We start from the raw sequence: 16923 nt of genomic DNA on the forward strand, positions 1-16923 counted from the left end.
TACTTAAGTAATGAATATAATCTTTAATACTTTTTTAACTAATGGATTTCACATTGTTAACTGAATTCCAATTAGAGTATCTATTAGAAGGGTTGGCTTTGTGGATGTTGCTTGTTTCAGACCTTGTGTTCACCCAGGCGTTTCTAAGCCTAAACTTTCTTTGGAAAACTTCCCATTATCAATACTTGTAGCCTTTTTAGTTTGGCTTTTGAATGAATGATCATGAAGGAGTTGCTGTTTTGGGGTAACATGCGTTGTAGTTCTTTTCACAGCCTAGTACCTAATTTCAAGAATTAATAGACTTCTTAATAGTTGAGAAGTTTTTTATCAGAAGTTTGGGATTTTTTGTGCCAGGAAAGTGAAAGATTAGTGCCTTAATGGCAGTCCATTGATGCTTTTTAATGGTTTGTAGACTGAACTGAAGGTATGCATGGGAGAGCTTTTGTTCTACAAGATATTTTCTGCAGCAGAGAATGTACAAACTTTGAAGGTGAAACTTCATCTACAGAGATTCTATATTGTATGCATTCTTACTTGATTGAAGGGAAGGGAATTGAAAGAAGGGAATATGTGAAGGCCATTAGTTTGATAGTGTGAATAAACGGACTGGTTCCCATTGCCTATTACATTAGTCACCTCTCAATTTTACATGAGGTAGAGAAGCAGCAAATGTATTCCACAGCTGTCCTGTCTCAGAGTGGGAGTCTTGTGTTGATTCTTCCATGATCTTAATTCTGTTTAAGTGATATTGTGGATGTGAGAGACTATATTAGAAAACTAGTAGGTTAAAAAAGGAATACCAAAAATGGCCAGAGTGTTTTTCAGAGTGATAGAAAAGCTTTTAATATTTACATACAAAAAAAACTGCACCAAAGACCATAACATATCATCTGTGTAAATACACTGCCTGTAGAAATGAAGAAAATATAGTCATTAGTAACTGAGAACTTAATAATTTACTTTAGAATGCTATGGATTTAGAGAGGACCATTGTACTTCTATACTAAAGGAGACGCTGAAGTTCTTGATTTTTATTTTAACAGGTTTTGGATTTTTATCTTACCCCCTCATCTTTTCTTCTGTTTCTTTCTAGGTTTAACTATAGATCAACACATCATCTTGCATCTCATGGGTTTTATGAATTTTTAAATTGGTTTGATGAAAGAGCATGGTATCCACTAGGAAGAATAGTAGGTGGAACTGTAAGTATCATAATAATAACTTAAAGGTGACTTTGCAGTAAGTTTTTTGAACTTTCAATGCAAATTCGACATCAGTAAAAGGCAACTCTTAATAAAATATGCCTTTAATTGTCAAATTGCTGCAGAGGGAATATCAAGATATTTTTAATTTTTAGGTGCAGAAACTGAGAGTAAGTCAACATGCTTTAGTCTTTATCCAACACCATACTGTGAACAAGAAATACAGAACTTCTTACATATGAACTTCTTATGGTAATAAAAAAAGGTCTTACTCCTGTAATACCTGTACATGAAATCAAAAAAGGAAAAACAATTTATTTTTTTCAATTTTTTTTTGTCAAAACTGTTAACTAAATCTCTTAAGGTACAAGTTTTAATCCAGTGGTATATGTTGAGTAGACTTCTTGTATGTATGGAAAAAAGTTAGGATTTCAGTGGGAAAAGACCTTGTGAAATTAAATCAGTGTGGCACCTGTATGAAGCATCAGGAATAGTTAAGATTGGTGTCCATGCAATTTTCAAGACAGGAAAGATGTACAAAACAATATTATCAAATCAGAATACAAATGTTGTTCATTGGAATACCTTTAATAACACTTAAGTTACTAACATAGCCACAGCCAGTTTCTTAATGTGTGAAAGTTCATTAAAGCTTTTTAATTATAGTACATAACATTTAAAGGCATTAACAAGGGGTTTTTTGTAACAGATCACCATTTGTTTTAGTATCTTGGAGATACCAAAGTAAAGAAGATAAAGAGTCTTGAGACTCTTTATGTAACATAAATGCGTGTTTTCCATACCTGTCTTATATGAAGTAAAACCCCTCAGGAAAGGGAATTGGAATATATGCAGGGGAACATTCTGTCGTGTGTTAATTTAGTTTCATAGAATGCCCTTCTTCGTTTTTGAAAGAAACTAAGGGAGGTGAAGTTCATATTAACTTTTCTAGTATGTATTGATTTTTCTAATGTTGATAAATGTGGGAGGGTAGAATTCCTATTAAGAATATTTTAAAGTTCTCCAATATTTTGTGATGGGTTCAATAGATTTCATACCTTCCCTGGAGGGCATCTTAATTCAATTTTACAGGACTTTATTTTAATCTTTCATATTCAAAGATCTCTACTGATGTCTTGCAAATATATAACACTCAAGTGACTGACCATCAACTTTTCAAATTTAAAAAAATTAGATTTTGTTGATGCACGTTTTCATTCCCCATTGGTACCAAGAAGTAAAAGAATGTCATGATATATTTTGAAGGAAAATGGATAGGGCTGGGAAATTTTGGGTTTCTTCTTGTTGTCTTAGGCTTTGGGGGCTTTTTTTTTCATTAAAGCTGTTAGCTGGCTTGAAATTCTGTTGCGAACTTTAACTTCTGCTTCCATACCTTAATGGCAAATTCTTCTCATTATATGTTAAATGTCAAACAAGGTAGGATATTACCTGTATGTTGCTTATTCATTTACGAAATAGATTATATGTTGTTGTTAGCATTTGGATAAAATTTAAAGAACCTCTTGTATTCAGTGATGTTGTTAAAACATGCTTAAAGTAGTATTAATATAATTCTATTAGCTTATGCTAATGTTCACTGCTTATATCAGCTTAAGAAATTACCATTTCATTGCAAATTATATGTAAACAAACCTACCATGCTAGTTTTCTGCAATAACCTAATGTTTTGATTTTTTCTCCTTGTAGGTATACCCAGGACTGATGGTGACAGCAGGCCTTATACATTGGATTTTAAATATGCTTAATGTGACAGTCCATATAAGAGATGTATGTGTGTTTCTAGCACCAGTCTTTAGCGGCCTTACAGCTATTTCTACTTTCCTGCTCACCAGAGAACTGTGGAACCAGGGAGCAGGGCTTTTAGCTGCCTGTTTTATCGCCATAGTTCCAGGTTACATATCTCGATCAGTAGCAGGATCATTTGACAATGAAGGCATAGCTATTTTTGCACTGCAGTTCACATACTATTTATGGGTAAGTAATTGCTGAGTCTTTTGCTTTGGAAAAGTTTTTTGGTTCCTCCTCCAACCCAGTGACTTGATTTTTCTTAGAATCCATTGAATTCTTATTTTCCTCCCTCTCATCCCTCTTCCCCTTGGCTCTTGATCAGGCAAGTACTGAGAAGTCACATGATCTGAACCACTCCATAATCATTCTCTTTAGTTCACTATGTAGAAGTACTGTTCCGCTGAAGTGTGTGTGTCCTATAGTAATAATAAAAATGATGATGAGTCTATAAATTTAAAACAAACAGAGGGGTTGTTTTTCAGTTTATAGGTATTAGCATTATGTGTGCATCTAACTTTTAGCCTCCTTATGTACCTAGTGAAAAGGAGTAGACTGATTATGGAGTGCTTTGAATTGTCTTTTGGAGAAGCTTTTGACTGTATGGACTGTCTGGGCTTTGATATAAGTATCCAAATTATTTAATCAAAGCCGTCTAGAGCAAGATATTAATGTTAACTTGCGTGCTTAAAAAAACAGTCTTATGTCTTTTAATTAGTCTGCTTGCTAAAGCTGCTTGTCAGTCACTCCTTAATCTCTATGTAGAATTTCATCTGTAATGTAGTTTTGCATGAAGGAGTTTAGGCAAGCTGTATCTTTTCTGAACCATTGAATCTAGTCTGGAAATAACACAAAAGCAAAACTATATTGTTAATTCAGCATAGATACTGCAGTGCACTGTCCCTTGTGTCTTCCTGGAATGCATATGCTTCTCATTTTGAGTGTCTGCACATAAGTACGTGGTCATTACACCTTTTCTCATAATTTTGTATTTACAGATATTTTTAGCTTTAGAATATTTCAAACTTGGGATGTAGTTGGTAGGAATATGATAGAGGGGAATTGAGTTTTGTCATGACTGAGTGCCTGGTGTTACCCTAAATGCAGTTTTTTTTAAGTCTGGTCTTAGAATAAGCTGCAGCTGTAAAGGTGTACTGTGTTTGATAACAATAATAGAATCAACTTACATTGTTATTTTAGAGTAACTGAGACACAATAGCCGTTCTCTGTTCTTAGGAAATCCATATTTAACTGAACTGCTTATGCAGTAATATTTGCATGACCACCCGTAGAATTATGTGTGAATCAAATATATTTTATTGAAAACTTTCTGGCTTTATTTGATGTCTGTTCTTCATTCCTGTTTTCCCACACCACAGTCACCACCATCAATTTTAGAGAAATTCATGCTCCTGGGCTGTTTATGGATCCATCTAAACCTTTGGTAGTATCTGGATGCTCTCATTAACACTGAGTTTTTCAAAATTACAGAATAGCTCTTATGTCTGTAATTGCAGAGTTGGGTCGGATGCCAGCCAAAGTAATGCATGGATAGTCAACACTCAGAATTCTAAAGTGGTCTAATGTCTCAGAGAAAGTAGTACAGGTGTTGCTACTACTGTTCTACATCAGGCCATGACGCAGAGAGTTGGGTCACATGCTGCCTCTGCTTTTGCTAGAGATATAAGCTCCTTTTGTGTGTGAAAGCATTGCATTAGTGGTACGATTCTATGGACATCGGTTCAGAGACATACAAATATAGCTTGATGTGGGCTAAAGAATTTCTCTTGACAATTGAGTTGGAATGGAATTTTGGAATACTGTCCTGTATTTGTGATTCATAAATACTTGGTTATTCTTCCAGGTGAAGTCTGTGAAAACTGGGTCAGTCTTTTGGACAATCTGCTGCTGTCTATCCTACTTTTACATGGTAAGGCTTTTATATATATAATAGCTGAACTATTTGAGTAGGGATTACATAATCCATATGTTAATAAAGAACCGAAGGATATTTTAATCTTTATTGAAGCCATAATATGAAGTTGTTGCTTCATATTTCTATTAAAACCTTAAATATATGACTAAAAGATATAATAAATAAATTGAAATTGAAAGTATTTAATAAACACCAAAAAGGTTTTTTTTAAAGTACTGAAGTATAATAATTTATAAATTATTCCTATGCTATGAGTGGGTAGTCTGATTCAGTCAGATTTTCATTTGGGTACAGGTAAATTAAGGTGTAATTTTAATATTCCTGTGTCTGTCTGTCATTATTATGAAAATGAAATAATAATCAGAATATTTAGAATGTAAGGACAAAGTTACATTTTTATAATTTTGAAAACTATTTCTTTGGGTATAATTATGCCATAGAGCTTACCACCAGGGTTGATGAATGATTTCAATGTCATAATAAATGATCATAAATACTCTTTTCATTCTTGATCTGTGAAGATGGAAGCTATTGCACAGATGTTCCTAAGGGCTAACAGAGGGGAGAAACAGTAGTGAAACTGAGGAGATAAAACTAATAGAAAAATGGAGAGAATTGGTATTCACCCTCCTCCCATCTTCTGAAGCCTTAGACTTGAAGAATTTTCCTGTATGAATCAGTCAAAGGTCCTTTTTCCCCTTTTTCTGTGTGGCTGTATGAAAATAAATTATCCTCGAAATAGGCAGTGGTGGGACTGCCAGGCTAATTGCTTGGTGACAGTTAAGACTGAGGTCTCAAATGCTGCTTTTCTACCGTCAGGTAACTAGATTTGCAAGAAAAAGGAACTTACGGACTGTTTTATGTGCCTTAAAGTAGAAGGTTAATTCAAAGGTTGTCTGCATGCTGCCTAGTTTTCCTCTAGCTTTACTGTGCATTTGGTTTCCTGGGAGACTTCTACTGTTAATATAGGAAATAATAGCCCCATGTTTGTCACCAAAGAGGATAGGATAGCTATTTCTTGTTAAGAGTACATTTATTTCATTCCCTATTTATCCTCATTTTGACCAAGTCATTAAATAAACAGCCACTTCTTTATGAACAGCATTGCTGTTTATATAGCATTACAGTGAAGAGAGTCTGCAGGTTTGGTACATGCTCTAGTGTGGTACAAAAGCAGGCAATTAAGTTCTTGAGTTGTTATATTTATATGTCATAGTGTTTTTTATATTGTGCCAGTGTATTGGCAAGATTCTCTGAAAATGCTCTTCCTAAACATACAGGTAACAAATATAATACTTCCCAGTTCTACTGCTGAAAAATCACACAATAACAACTTCTACTCTCTTGGTCTGTGGAAATTTGTGAGGAGGAGAGGATGTGATCCAGGGTGTGCATGGAATCAATGTCATCGTGACATTCAGTCCTTCAATCTAAAAGTGGGATTTTTTATTTTCCTGTAAAGTGTTATCAGCTCGTGAAAGGTTAAGATTTGTCCATAGCTTAGCCTCAGATCTCAGTGATTAGATAATAGAATTTTATTGCTTACAGAGTGCACATGCTTCATCCTAAGTAGGTGATAGCTTTCCTTATGTTGTATTTCCCTTTTGGAAAGAATTTTAAGATGCCCTTCTGGACATTTTGCTTAGGTAAATTTTTAGGACAAAGCATAATTCTACTATTTGTTACATAATAATAATTTGTCATTCTCTGATGAAATTAGTTGTTTTCAGTGTAAGTTAGAAGTTCAATCACAATTTTGAGGTAGTAAGAGTCAGTTCTTTCATGGGAAATTTGGGGAACAGTTTCTTTGAAGGTGAGTGGATATTGCATGAACTGACAAATCTTTCTTGATCACTAAATCTCTTTAAAATATATACCTAATTCACTGTGGTAATTTGACTCATATCACGTTCAATATAGAGAAACGTTGTTTTCCTTGCATTTATTTTACTTGAACAGCTTTTGCTTCATACAGCTTTTCATGACGAGGAGGTAAAATAAAACAAAGCTGTACATTGAAGCAATCCTTGTAGCAGTAATAGCATGTTTTCACTCTTTTTGCCAATCTATGAGGATGCCTCAGTTTTGTTTGAAAAGTTCCAAAGTGCATCCAATTCAGTATAATCTTCAGTGCTTAGATTTGGTTTAATATTTTGGTAATTAGAGATGCGGGTCTCTGATCCATACAAAGTGTTTTCTACCTGCTTCATTCAAACCTTTCCCTAAGTGTAACAGTGTTCTAACTGCACATTTGTACTCACGTGTCTTCATGTTTTCTCCCATTAAATAAACTTGCCTGTGTAAACCATGATACTTCATGCTGTAACTTGGCAATAGAATCATGATAATCTGAAATGAGTTTTTTAGAAACTTAGATGATTTCTATTCTACTTGTATCACACTGTCTGAATGGGTTACCCCAAATTTTGAAATGCTGGGTTTTGTAGTGTTAGTGTCAAAAGCCAGTAATGCTTGGCCTCATCCTTATTTTAGAATCTCTTCTACAGAACACAGTAATTTGGGTTTCTTTTGGGCTTTTAGGGCTTTAAAAATATCTACTTAAATCTAAACCCTAAAGTACAATTTAAGTGAAAACCACATTAGCTACTGCATTCTAAAAATGAAGACCTGGGATAGGCAATGGTGCATATGGGGGAAGTCTAGACTGTAATTTGACAAGAGGACATGTTAAAATACAGATTGTCTAGTCAGCATTAGCCCTTCTAAATACATTAGAAATTTAGATAACACATAGTAATGATAGCTCATTAAATCCTTATCTGAACCAGCAACCAGTGATGCGTTAATACCATTATAGTGTTTCAGTTCTAAGTACACCATAGGAGTTCTTCTCAAGAGCTCTTGTTGCCAAAGATTTGCAATATCCATGATATTGTTGTATACCATTCCATAGCGCTCAGTCCCACTTTTGTGTGTATCCACAACCTTGCTTTTATTTCTTTCCTTACACGGCAACCTGCATTGGCTGCTCTACTCCAGGAGTTCTGCTCCTGGAGATGTACGTTGCTCCCTTTCTCTTCTCTACCAGGACATAGTGTTCCCTGTCCTCAGCAAAAAGTGCAGAGCATGGTGCTAAATTTGTATATCAAAAGGAAGTTTTGGATCCTACATGGGATTATAGAATATCCCGAGTTGAAAGGGACCCACAAGTATCATCAAAGTCCAGCTTGTGGCCCTGGGGATCCTGCTGCTGCCTTGTGCTGCAGCCTTCACCATGGGGAAAAGATTTTCCCCAGTATCCCATTCATACTTGGAAGTATGACCAGATTAGCTTGGAAGGAGGAGATTCAGGAAGGATGACCTTGAAAATCCGTCAGCCCATTTCCAAATCCTTTGATACATGGGCTTTTGTTGTGGTTTGTTTTTCTTTGATAATAAATGTTGAGAAGGATTCTGGTGGTATTAGTGGTAGTGCTCACTGCCTGTCTAGATGGAGTTTGTGTTTTCTTGTTAGACCATCACCATATTTAAATCCAACATTGGCTATCCTAAGAATTTGCAGATAATTTCAGATCTAATCTCCTGTTCCATTTGTCATAGGTCTCTGCATGGGGTGGTTATGTTTTCATCATCAACCTTATTCCACTGCATGTGTTTGTTCTGTTGCTGATGCAGAGATACAGCAGGAGAGTCTACATTGGTAAGTTTTGTTCATTGAACAGTCAGTGTCACATGCTTAAATGTGAGATACGAAGTTAACTGTACTGATGTGTTTTGTATCAAGTGGGTATTAAGTAATTGCATATCAGACTGAACTTTCTTAATTTGATTACTGATTCTAGTCAGTTATTTTCTACAACATGGAAATAAGGAGTTAAAACATACACTTCTAAAATTTTGTGTATGTAGCTGCTAATTAATTTTTTCCTTTCTAGTGCACAGCAAAAAAAATTGGGTGGTTTGATATAGTAGAATTCTTGAAATATTTTTAAAATATATATTGTATGTGTACCTTTAGTAATATTTCATATTTTTCTCTTTTACTAATATGAAAAACAATTGGTATTTTTAAAAGTTGTACAGCAGAAATTATGAAAAAATATAGTAAAAGACTTAGGAAATTTTAAGCAGCCATGTATGTTTTATATAACAGACTAGGACTGGATGTTCCATGTAAATTTTTAAAATTTTATTGGATTAATCAGCCTTCCTTCTAGCTTCTGGAAAGTGTGAATAGGGATCTTAGAATACTAACTTTTTAATTGATTTGCCTGACATTTCAATACTCTGTAAACTGTTTTTACAGACACTTTACCGATAAAATCAGTTGGCCATCATGTGGGTGTGTGAATTAAATAATTGATAAGCAATTCAGGTATTCAGAGGTTTATAAATTGGCTTCACATTAAAAATGTTCTAGCTTTAACAGTAGGTAGTTTGAGAACATAATGTGAGCTGAGGTGTAATCATAAGGCATTATTTCATTTGTAAATATATTTTTGTTACTCATTTTAATACTCTTGCATCTTTGTATTTTTAATTATTTTAATGCCTTTTTTAGTGCTTGCTAAAGAAATTACTGTATGTGCATCTCTAGATGAACCATTGTATGCTACAATAATTACTCAATTTAGTCAAGTTCAGTTTTGAGATTTTGTTATCAAACTATAAATACTGGTTTCATATTTCATTGTTATCCTATATATGTAAAAGAACTGGAAATTCTTAAAGAAAAAAAGGGAAGGAAAAATCTCTAGCCCATTTTTAATTTTTAATGTTTGTATTACTTAACTTCTTCATTAACTACTTCATAACTTAGAGGGAAAGTAATTTATCTCGTTTTGCTTTTAAAACTGTTTTATTGAATATTTTCATTTTCCAATTTCTATGAGTTATGCAAGAGAAAATTAAATCAAGTAATTATAAAATCCTGAAGCAGTGTGGCAGCCAGAAACAATAAAGAATAAGTACTCTTGCTTCTTCTGCTTTCGATGAACTAGTCTTTGAATTGTGTGGGGAAAATACTACTGCAGGTTCATATGAATTAAAGGTTTTGACAGATGTTTGTTTTGCAAATAGCTACAGTGTTTTGAAATGTTATTGCCCTTCAGCGGTGAGGGATATATACTGCCATGGAGTTGTCAGAATGAAAATGTGATCGCTGCTCTGCTGTTTCATTGCAAATGCTGGCTTAGTTTAAGCTTTCATGGGAAGCCTTAGAGGAGTCTGTACATCTCACATTACTATATAATTTCTAGGTTTGTTTAACAGGATGTTTTTGTGAGACAGGTAAGAGTGTTCAAGCACTTCTGAGAGGAAATTCAAGTGTGCTTCACTTCCAAACTATTCAGATAGGGAGAAGAGTTTACAAAAGCTCATTGAAACAGGGAGAATAAAGATATTTTGTGAGTTTCTGTGAGTTTCTCATAATTCTTAAAAAACTACCAATGTACAGCTAAAATTTCTGTAAAATATTGTCAGCTGACTGTAGCTAGTAAAATCTGCATCCATTTTACTTATTATTGAGAATTTTGGGGGGGTTAATCTCTAGATCAGTTGCTTAAGTTTATTTTAAGCTAGCATGAGCCATTTGGTAAAGATTATTTTATGTTCAATCAAACATAGTAACATAAATGTAGAGAACAATATTTGGCAGCACCAAGTTTTTAGAAATAATGATTCTTTCCTGGTACATGTTTTTCGTATGGGTGTTCATACACCAAGGAAAAGATTAATGGGACATGATCTGATATGCCTGGGAGTGTAATTCAGAACCATTTAATGAGTAAAAAATTTCCCAGAATGTGAGGGGTTTGCCAATTTTAAAATATTTTAGGGCTTGCAGGCAAATTACTTTTATCAGCCAGATAGCTTCTGACCCACTTGGCATCAATGGTGGTGATGCTACCTACATTTGAAAGCTCAAACTGTGCTTTTATTTTTTCATCTTGACAGTGATCAGTACTTTTCAGTCAGATTCTGCTAGTGTAATCATTACAAACAAGTGCTTACAATTCCAATGTATTAGCAGCACTTGTAGAAGTGAATAACCTCTTTATACAGATACAGCAACCATTGATACTATTTTCTTTTGCTGTGCTTAGTTTTTCTTTAAGTCACGCTTGCACATTTAAAATACTTCATAATGTTCACTTCAATTTGTTTTTTTTTCTGTACAATTTTTTTAAGTTCTGTACACTCATCAGAATATTTAATAACAAAACACTTGAGCATCTTCCAGAATTTAAAACTTAATTTCAGTAACTCCTTGTTCTTTGTTTTGGATTTTGTCATTCGAACAGTGAACAGTTGATTTACATCAACTACTTCAATATTCTAAAACTTCAGAGCAGATGTTTATTTCTAGTGATTGTAATCCATTAATTAAAAGTATAAGCATGTGGGCAAATATATGATCATACTCTCTGGAAACACAGGTCTTTCCTGTGTTTGTGGTGTATGGTAATGGCAATTTCAATTGTTTGTAAAATGAGTTTATCCACAGTAGGTCAAAATGTTTTTGTTCTGGACTTGGCCAAACTTACAGCCTGCAGGAGTCAAATTAACTCCTCTTTGCAAAGATTGTACAAACAGTAGACTGTAAAGGAACATGGAAATTTCATGATCATATATCACCTTGATGTTTCTAAGTTCCTAGAAAAATTGTGTTGTTGTGTAAATTACTTTTTTTTAATCTTTTCAATACCAGGCAATATGCAGCTCTTGGAAGAACTGGGAGTAAGGAATTGGAGAGTGGGGGGCAGTGCATATAGAAACTAAAGCAATTGCAGGACTGGACTTAAAAATGATGACTTACAGTGGTCTAACAAATGTGAAATGTAGTGATTTATGCCAATCATTGAACTTCCACAGGATGGCAGTGTTGTAACAGTTGCTTGGTAGAGTAAATGATTTATGTTGTAGCAAATTCTTCAAAAATTGAGCTTCCTCCAGGAAAAGTGTATTTCAGTGACATAAGAGGGCATAGATCAGTAGCCAGGCCAAGTCGTGCAATACAGATGCTTGAAGGAATACACCAAGTGCTTGGAAATACCATCACTGTCACTTCTGACCGTTTTGGAACACACAGAGTGTTCTGGGAGCACGATCCCTCATTGAGACCACACAGGTGCCGTGGAAACGATAGCTCTGGTCAATGATGCGCTCCCCAAAACTGATCCCACGGAGGTTAGTGAAGGATTATGTGAGAACAGGGATCTCTTCATAAGATCCAGGCCATAACAGAGACAGTGGTTTAGGATCTGTAGGAGTGTTTAAAGATCTGAAAGGTGGATTGTTGCTGTTTGCCACTGAAGGAACAGAACTTCATTTGGACTTTGGTTACTTCAAATATAATCAGACTCGTGGCAGTTCAGAGTTGGTATTTTTTTCTTCCCCTCCCATCTCTTCTTCACCCTGTAATACTGAGGACCAAAATCCCTTTCAAAATAAAGTGTATGAATGGTACTGCATGTGTAATAATAATTTATGGTTTTAATACTACTGTTAATATTAATTATGATCTTGTCCTCTACTTTCTGGAGCCCCATGGTTGATACAGATCTCTCAATATATACACTTAATATTAATTTTTAATTCTATTGCTTTTCAGTTTCTTGGCATCATTCTAGGCTTGTGTTTAAAAAAAGAAAAAGTGTACCTCTTTGCATTTTTCTAAATAGGTAGTGGGCTCTTACATGTTTTGCTTTTTTGAGGTCTGATCCCTTCAGTTTCTCCTCATATAGAAAGCTTCTTTTGTGGCTTTTTATGAGAGAGCTCTTTCCCCCATCCATGACCCTCAAAACCAGGGAAGCTAGAACATCTTAGGTAGATGGCTTAATTCCCTAGGAGTAGAAAAACCAGTGCAATTAAGAACAACAGTACTCTGCTACTTCCGCTAAAATTGGATACAATAGACAAGTTTATTCTAGTCAAAGGAGGAAAAACTAAATATTAGGATGGCTGAAATATTTAGAATGGTACTGTTCTGTTTCAGTGTCACTGAAGTTAGGGGGAAAGATGGACTTTATTGTGAAACCAATTCTTTTTCAAACGTGTATTAATTTTGTTCCTGCCTTTCTCCCCCTCTCCTCACATTTTTCTTTCCCAGCATATAGCACTTTCTACATTGTGGGGTTAATATTATCGATGCAGATACCTTTTGTGGGATTTCAGCCAATTAGGACAAGTGAACACATGGCAGCTGCAGGTAAGAAAATTAGACTTTTGCTTCCAAGAGGCTTCTTAGCACAAGAAAACCTCAAACCCTTGCGGCTTTGTTTCCTCCTACTAGCAAACCAAATTGTTAAAGAAAAAGAGGTACAATTTAGTGTCTGTAGGGAAGTTTTCTTTCTAATTGACACATTATCCTCTTCTTGTGTGAGCTAATGGAGGTAAAATGCCTCTATAACACTGGATCAATTAGCATTCTGACAAACACTTACTTTACAGGTTGATTATCTCTCCTGTTTTGCAGTACAATGTTGCCTTCAAGCATTGTACAATTGAAACATTCCTTACTGGTAACAGTTTTTACTGAGCAATTTGGTTTTAGAGTTGATAGTCTTCTGTAATTTTTCAGAGTGGGTTAAATACAAATTACTTAAGTTACTAATCACAAGGTTGATTTTTAAATAACTGATTTCAATTTTGTTTGGGGTTTTTTTTAAATTTCTTTATGTTGATTTTTCAGAAGTTACTGAGAGTCAGATATCTTGATTTCTTGAGAGCAAGAACCTCTGCTAACACTGAGTTAAACTGCATGTGCTGTTTGTGCAATACAGTTCAGTTTGTTCAGTTCCTCAGGGGTTTTTCTTATGTGTAGTCACTTATCAAAATGTATTTGGGACAGTGATTGGAATATCATGAAAGCTTAATGTAAAAATACTTTTAAAATTGACACTTCTTTTTCAGCAATCTGAGAAATGGAAAAAGAAATGGAAAAAGAAAAAATTACCAAACCACATTTTGTTTCTGAAGAATTTTACATTTATTTAGTGAATGGTCTTTCTCTAGGAGTTCAGAACTATCAAATTTCATTATGGACGTCAAATTCATTGTTAATTTGAAGAAAGACTGGACACTTAAGCTTTTTTTTGTTCTTCTGCCAGCTACCAGTGAATTTTCTCTTTTGAATGGACTCATCACTGGATTGATCTGATTATATATCTTGAATGAATAATAACAGAAAAATTGTGTCCAAGTTGTGGGTTTGATGTTAAACTCTGAACAGCCTTTTTGAGGATGTGGGGTGCTCTGCCAGTGATTTCTGGTGTTTCAACACTAATTTTATGTAATTCACTTGTCTGTCACTTACTACTTGTTTAGTTTGGCTTTTTCTTTCATTAAATCCTCTGTTTAGTTCAGTAGCGTAAATTCCATATATTTCTATATTGGCTTTGTTTGTGTGGTGACTGGAGTCTGTGAATTTATTTTTCACCATATCTAGGTATGCTAACCTGTATTTTTGTCACAATCAGTGCAATCTAGCTTTCAGGTGATTCTCTCCTTTACCCCAATTTGAGGCAGTGTTGGAGGCTAAAAGAGGGTATTTGAGCTCTTTGATATAATTAGCAAATAAATTTTTGGAGAATATTTTCTCTCATTGGAAGTTTCTGTCTTTACAAGAAAGTGTCATCTCTGTTAAGTATTAAAAGCTGTTTGTCAGAAAGTAACTTTATACTAGTTTCTAGATGTCAGGGTGTACCTTGTGTTTATTTTTCTAACTCAAATATAGCCAAATTATGTCGGTTACTGTTACTGCTTTTGAGTATTTAAACAAAAACTTTCTTCTCTCTTTAGGTGTTTTTGCACTGTTGCAGGCATATGCATTTTTGCAGTATCTGAGAGACAGATTAACAAAGCAGGAATTTCAGACATTATTCTTCTTGGGTGTCTCACTAGCTGCTGGTACTGTGTTCCTGAGTGTCATCTATTTGACATACACAGGTAAATAAATGTGAAACTAATTTACCTTCAGAGCAGGTAAACCAAGATGGTCAATATTTGATTTAGCGTAAAGTAGTTGTTGGCAATGCCACAGCAAACCTGTGCTCATGTTATTGTATGTTTCTTTGTGTTGGAATTCACTGTGCTTTCTGGGCTGCAGGAAAAAAACAACTTTGTGCCATCATGGCAATATTTCAGGCTTATGTACAATACACATAGTGATGTAAGAAGTGGATGAAGAACATAACTGTAGTCAAAGCATGTTATGAAGATACATACAGCTAATCTGGGTAATACAATATTTTGGGTAACATTAATGGGTCAAGGTCAAATTGCTTCCCTTCTGAAATACTTGAGTCTGATTCCTGTTCAAGGCATCTCTGCCTTGTCTCACAAGAACAAGCTTGTCTTTGCTTGGTTTCCATCCTCAGATGCCTCACTGCAGCCTTTTGATTCCAATTCCTTTGGTGACACGCTTCCTTTGGTGATCTGATACCATACTTGCTCCCCTTGATGAAGAAAAGCACTCTTATTTTCCTGCTAATTATGTTAGCCAGGCAAAAATTGACTTCTGCTTGGTTTAAAGTCCATGATCTTAATATTACTGAGTCATGCACAAAGACTTGGGTAATAAATAAAAGGATAAGTTGAATATGAGTCAGCAGTGCCCGGGCAGCCAGGAGGGCCAACAGTGCCCAGGGAGGCATCAGGCAAAGCATCGTCAGCCAGTCAAGGGAGGGGATTGTCCCGATCTGCTCTGCACTGATGTGGCCTCACATTGAGTCCTGTGTGCAGTTTGGGGTACACAGTGTAAAAAACATACTAAGCTATTAGAGAATGTCCAGAGGAGGGCAACAAAGATGGGGCAGGGTCTGGAGGGGAAGCCGTATGAGGAGTGGCTGAGGTCACTTGGTTTGTTCAGCCTGAAGAAGAGGAGGCTGAGGGGAGACTCAGTTACAACATCCTCATGAGGCGAGCTGGAAGGTACCGATCTCTGCACTCTTGTAACCAGTGACAGGACCTGAGGCACTGGAACAGGCTCCCCAGGGAAGTGGCCACAGCAGCAAGCCTGACAGAGTTCAAGAAGTGTTTGGACAATGCTCTCAGGCACATGGTGTGATCTTTGGGGTGTCCTGTGCAGGACCAGGAGTTGGATTTTGATGATCCTGATGGATCCCTTCCAAACTCAGCATATTCTGTATTTAACTTTCTCTTATTTTACCTTGTCTATATCTGTCTTCAGAAGGAGCTGAAACAGTTGCAAGGAAAGTGGAAATAAAATTTAAGAAGAAACTTGCTCATAATTTTTAATAATAATTTTTATCTTTAATCTCATAGATATACTATCTCTTGTGATATTTAAGTATCTAAAGGCCTTGTTTTAAAAAACAATATGTAAAGCTTATCAGCATGTCTAGTAGCAACTTTTATATTCTATACCACGTGTAGATCCATCAGCAGAGAATTAATGGGATACCAGTGGTTCCTTGAGTGTTAGTGTTTCGGCTGTAGATCGTTCCCAGTTTCTCCTGGCATTTCAGAAAAATGAAATACTTTCTTATCAGTTACGTTTTGTTTTTCCTATACATCTTTACAGAGTATAGATTGCTATCTGTCATATTCTTTGAGAAATATTTATTATTGCTTTGCTTTGACTTTTGGAGGGGTGTGTGTCTTGATACTCACATTGTACTCAACAAGTACAATATGATTCTGTAAATGTGTTCTAAAACTAGCTTGCTTCATGGTTCGTAGATTTTATAGCCTGCCTAATGCAGTGGGCCTGGTTCACATATATCACAAGTTCAGTGAAATTCATTTGGTTTTGTGCTATAACTTGAGGGAGTAGAAAAATTATTGCATTTAAATACTCAGGTAGCAAAAGGGTTTTTCCCCCCTCCTTCTCTTTTTCAGGTTATATTGCTCCTTGGAGTGGCAGATTTTATTCATTATGGGACACTGGGTAAGTAAGGATATGAGATTTAGATATCAGTAGCATTCTGCTGAAAACTAATAATCATTTGCTCTCCTCATTCCCAAATCCATTTAGTATTTTAGTCAAGGAGAATA

The 16923-nt window shown here is 35.2% G+C and overlaps 1 protein-coding gene across 1 annotated transcript in view; it reads left to right on the top strand.

The window, feature by feature from the left end:
• Positions 1 to 16923, top strand: part of STT3B (STT3B, catalytic subunit of the oligosaccharyltransferase complex) — a 52423-nt gene that overhangs the window by 22753 nt on the left and 12747 nt on the right. The window contains exons 2-8 of the mRNA XM_017817951.1: positions 1094 to 1202; positions 2910 to 3197; positions 4873 to 4938; positions 8506 to 8605; positions 13016 to 13114; positions 14707 to 14853; positions 16768 to 16816. Of these exons, the coding sequence (XP_017673440.1) occupies positions 1094 to 1202; positions 2910 to 3197; positions 4873 to 4938; positions 8506 to 8605; positions 13016 to 13114; positions 14707 to 14853; positions 16768 to 16816 (858 nt within the window). The remainder of the gene's footprint in view (positions 1 to 1093; positions 1203 to 2909; positions 3198 to 4872; positions 4939 to 8505; positions 8606 to 13015; positions 13115 to 14706; positions 14854 to 16767; positions 16817 to 16923) is intronic.

This window comes from Lepidothrix coronata, unplaced genomic scaffold, assembly GCF_001604755.1.
Source record: "Lepidothrix coronata isolate B3197 unplaced genomic scaffold, Lepidothrix_coronata-1.0 Scaffold64, whole genome shotgun sequence".
NCBI lineage: Eukaryota > Metazoa > Chordata > Aves > Passeriformes > Pipridae > Lepidothrix > Lepidothrix coronata.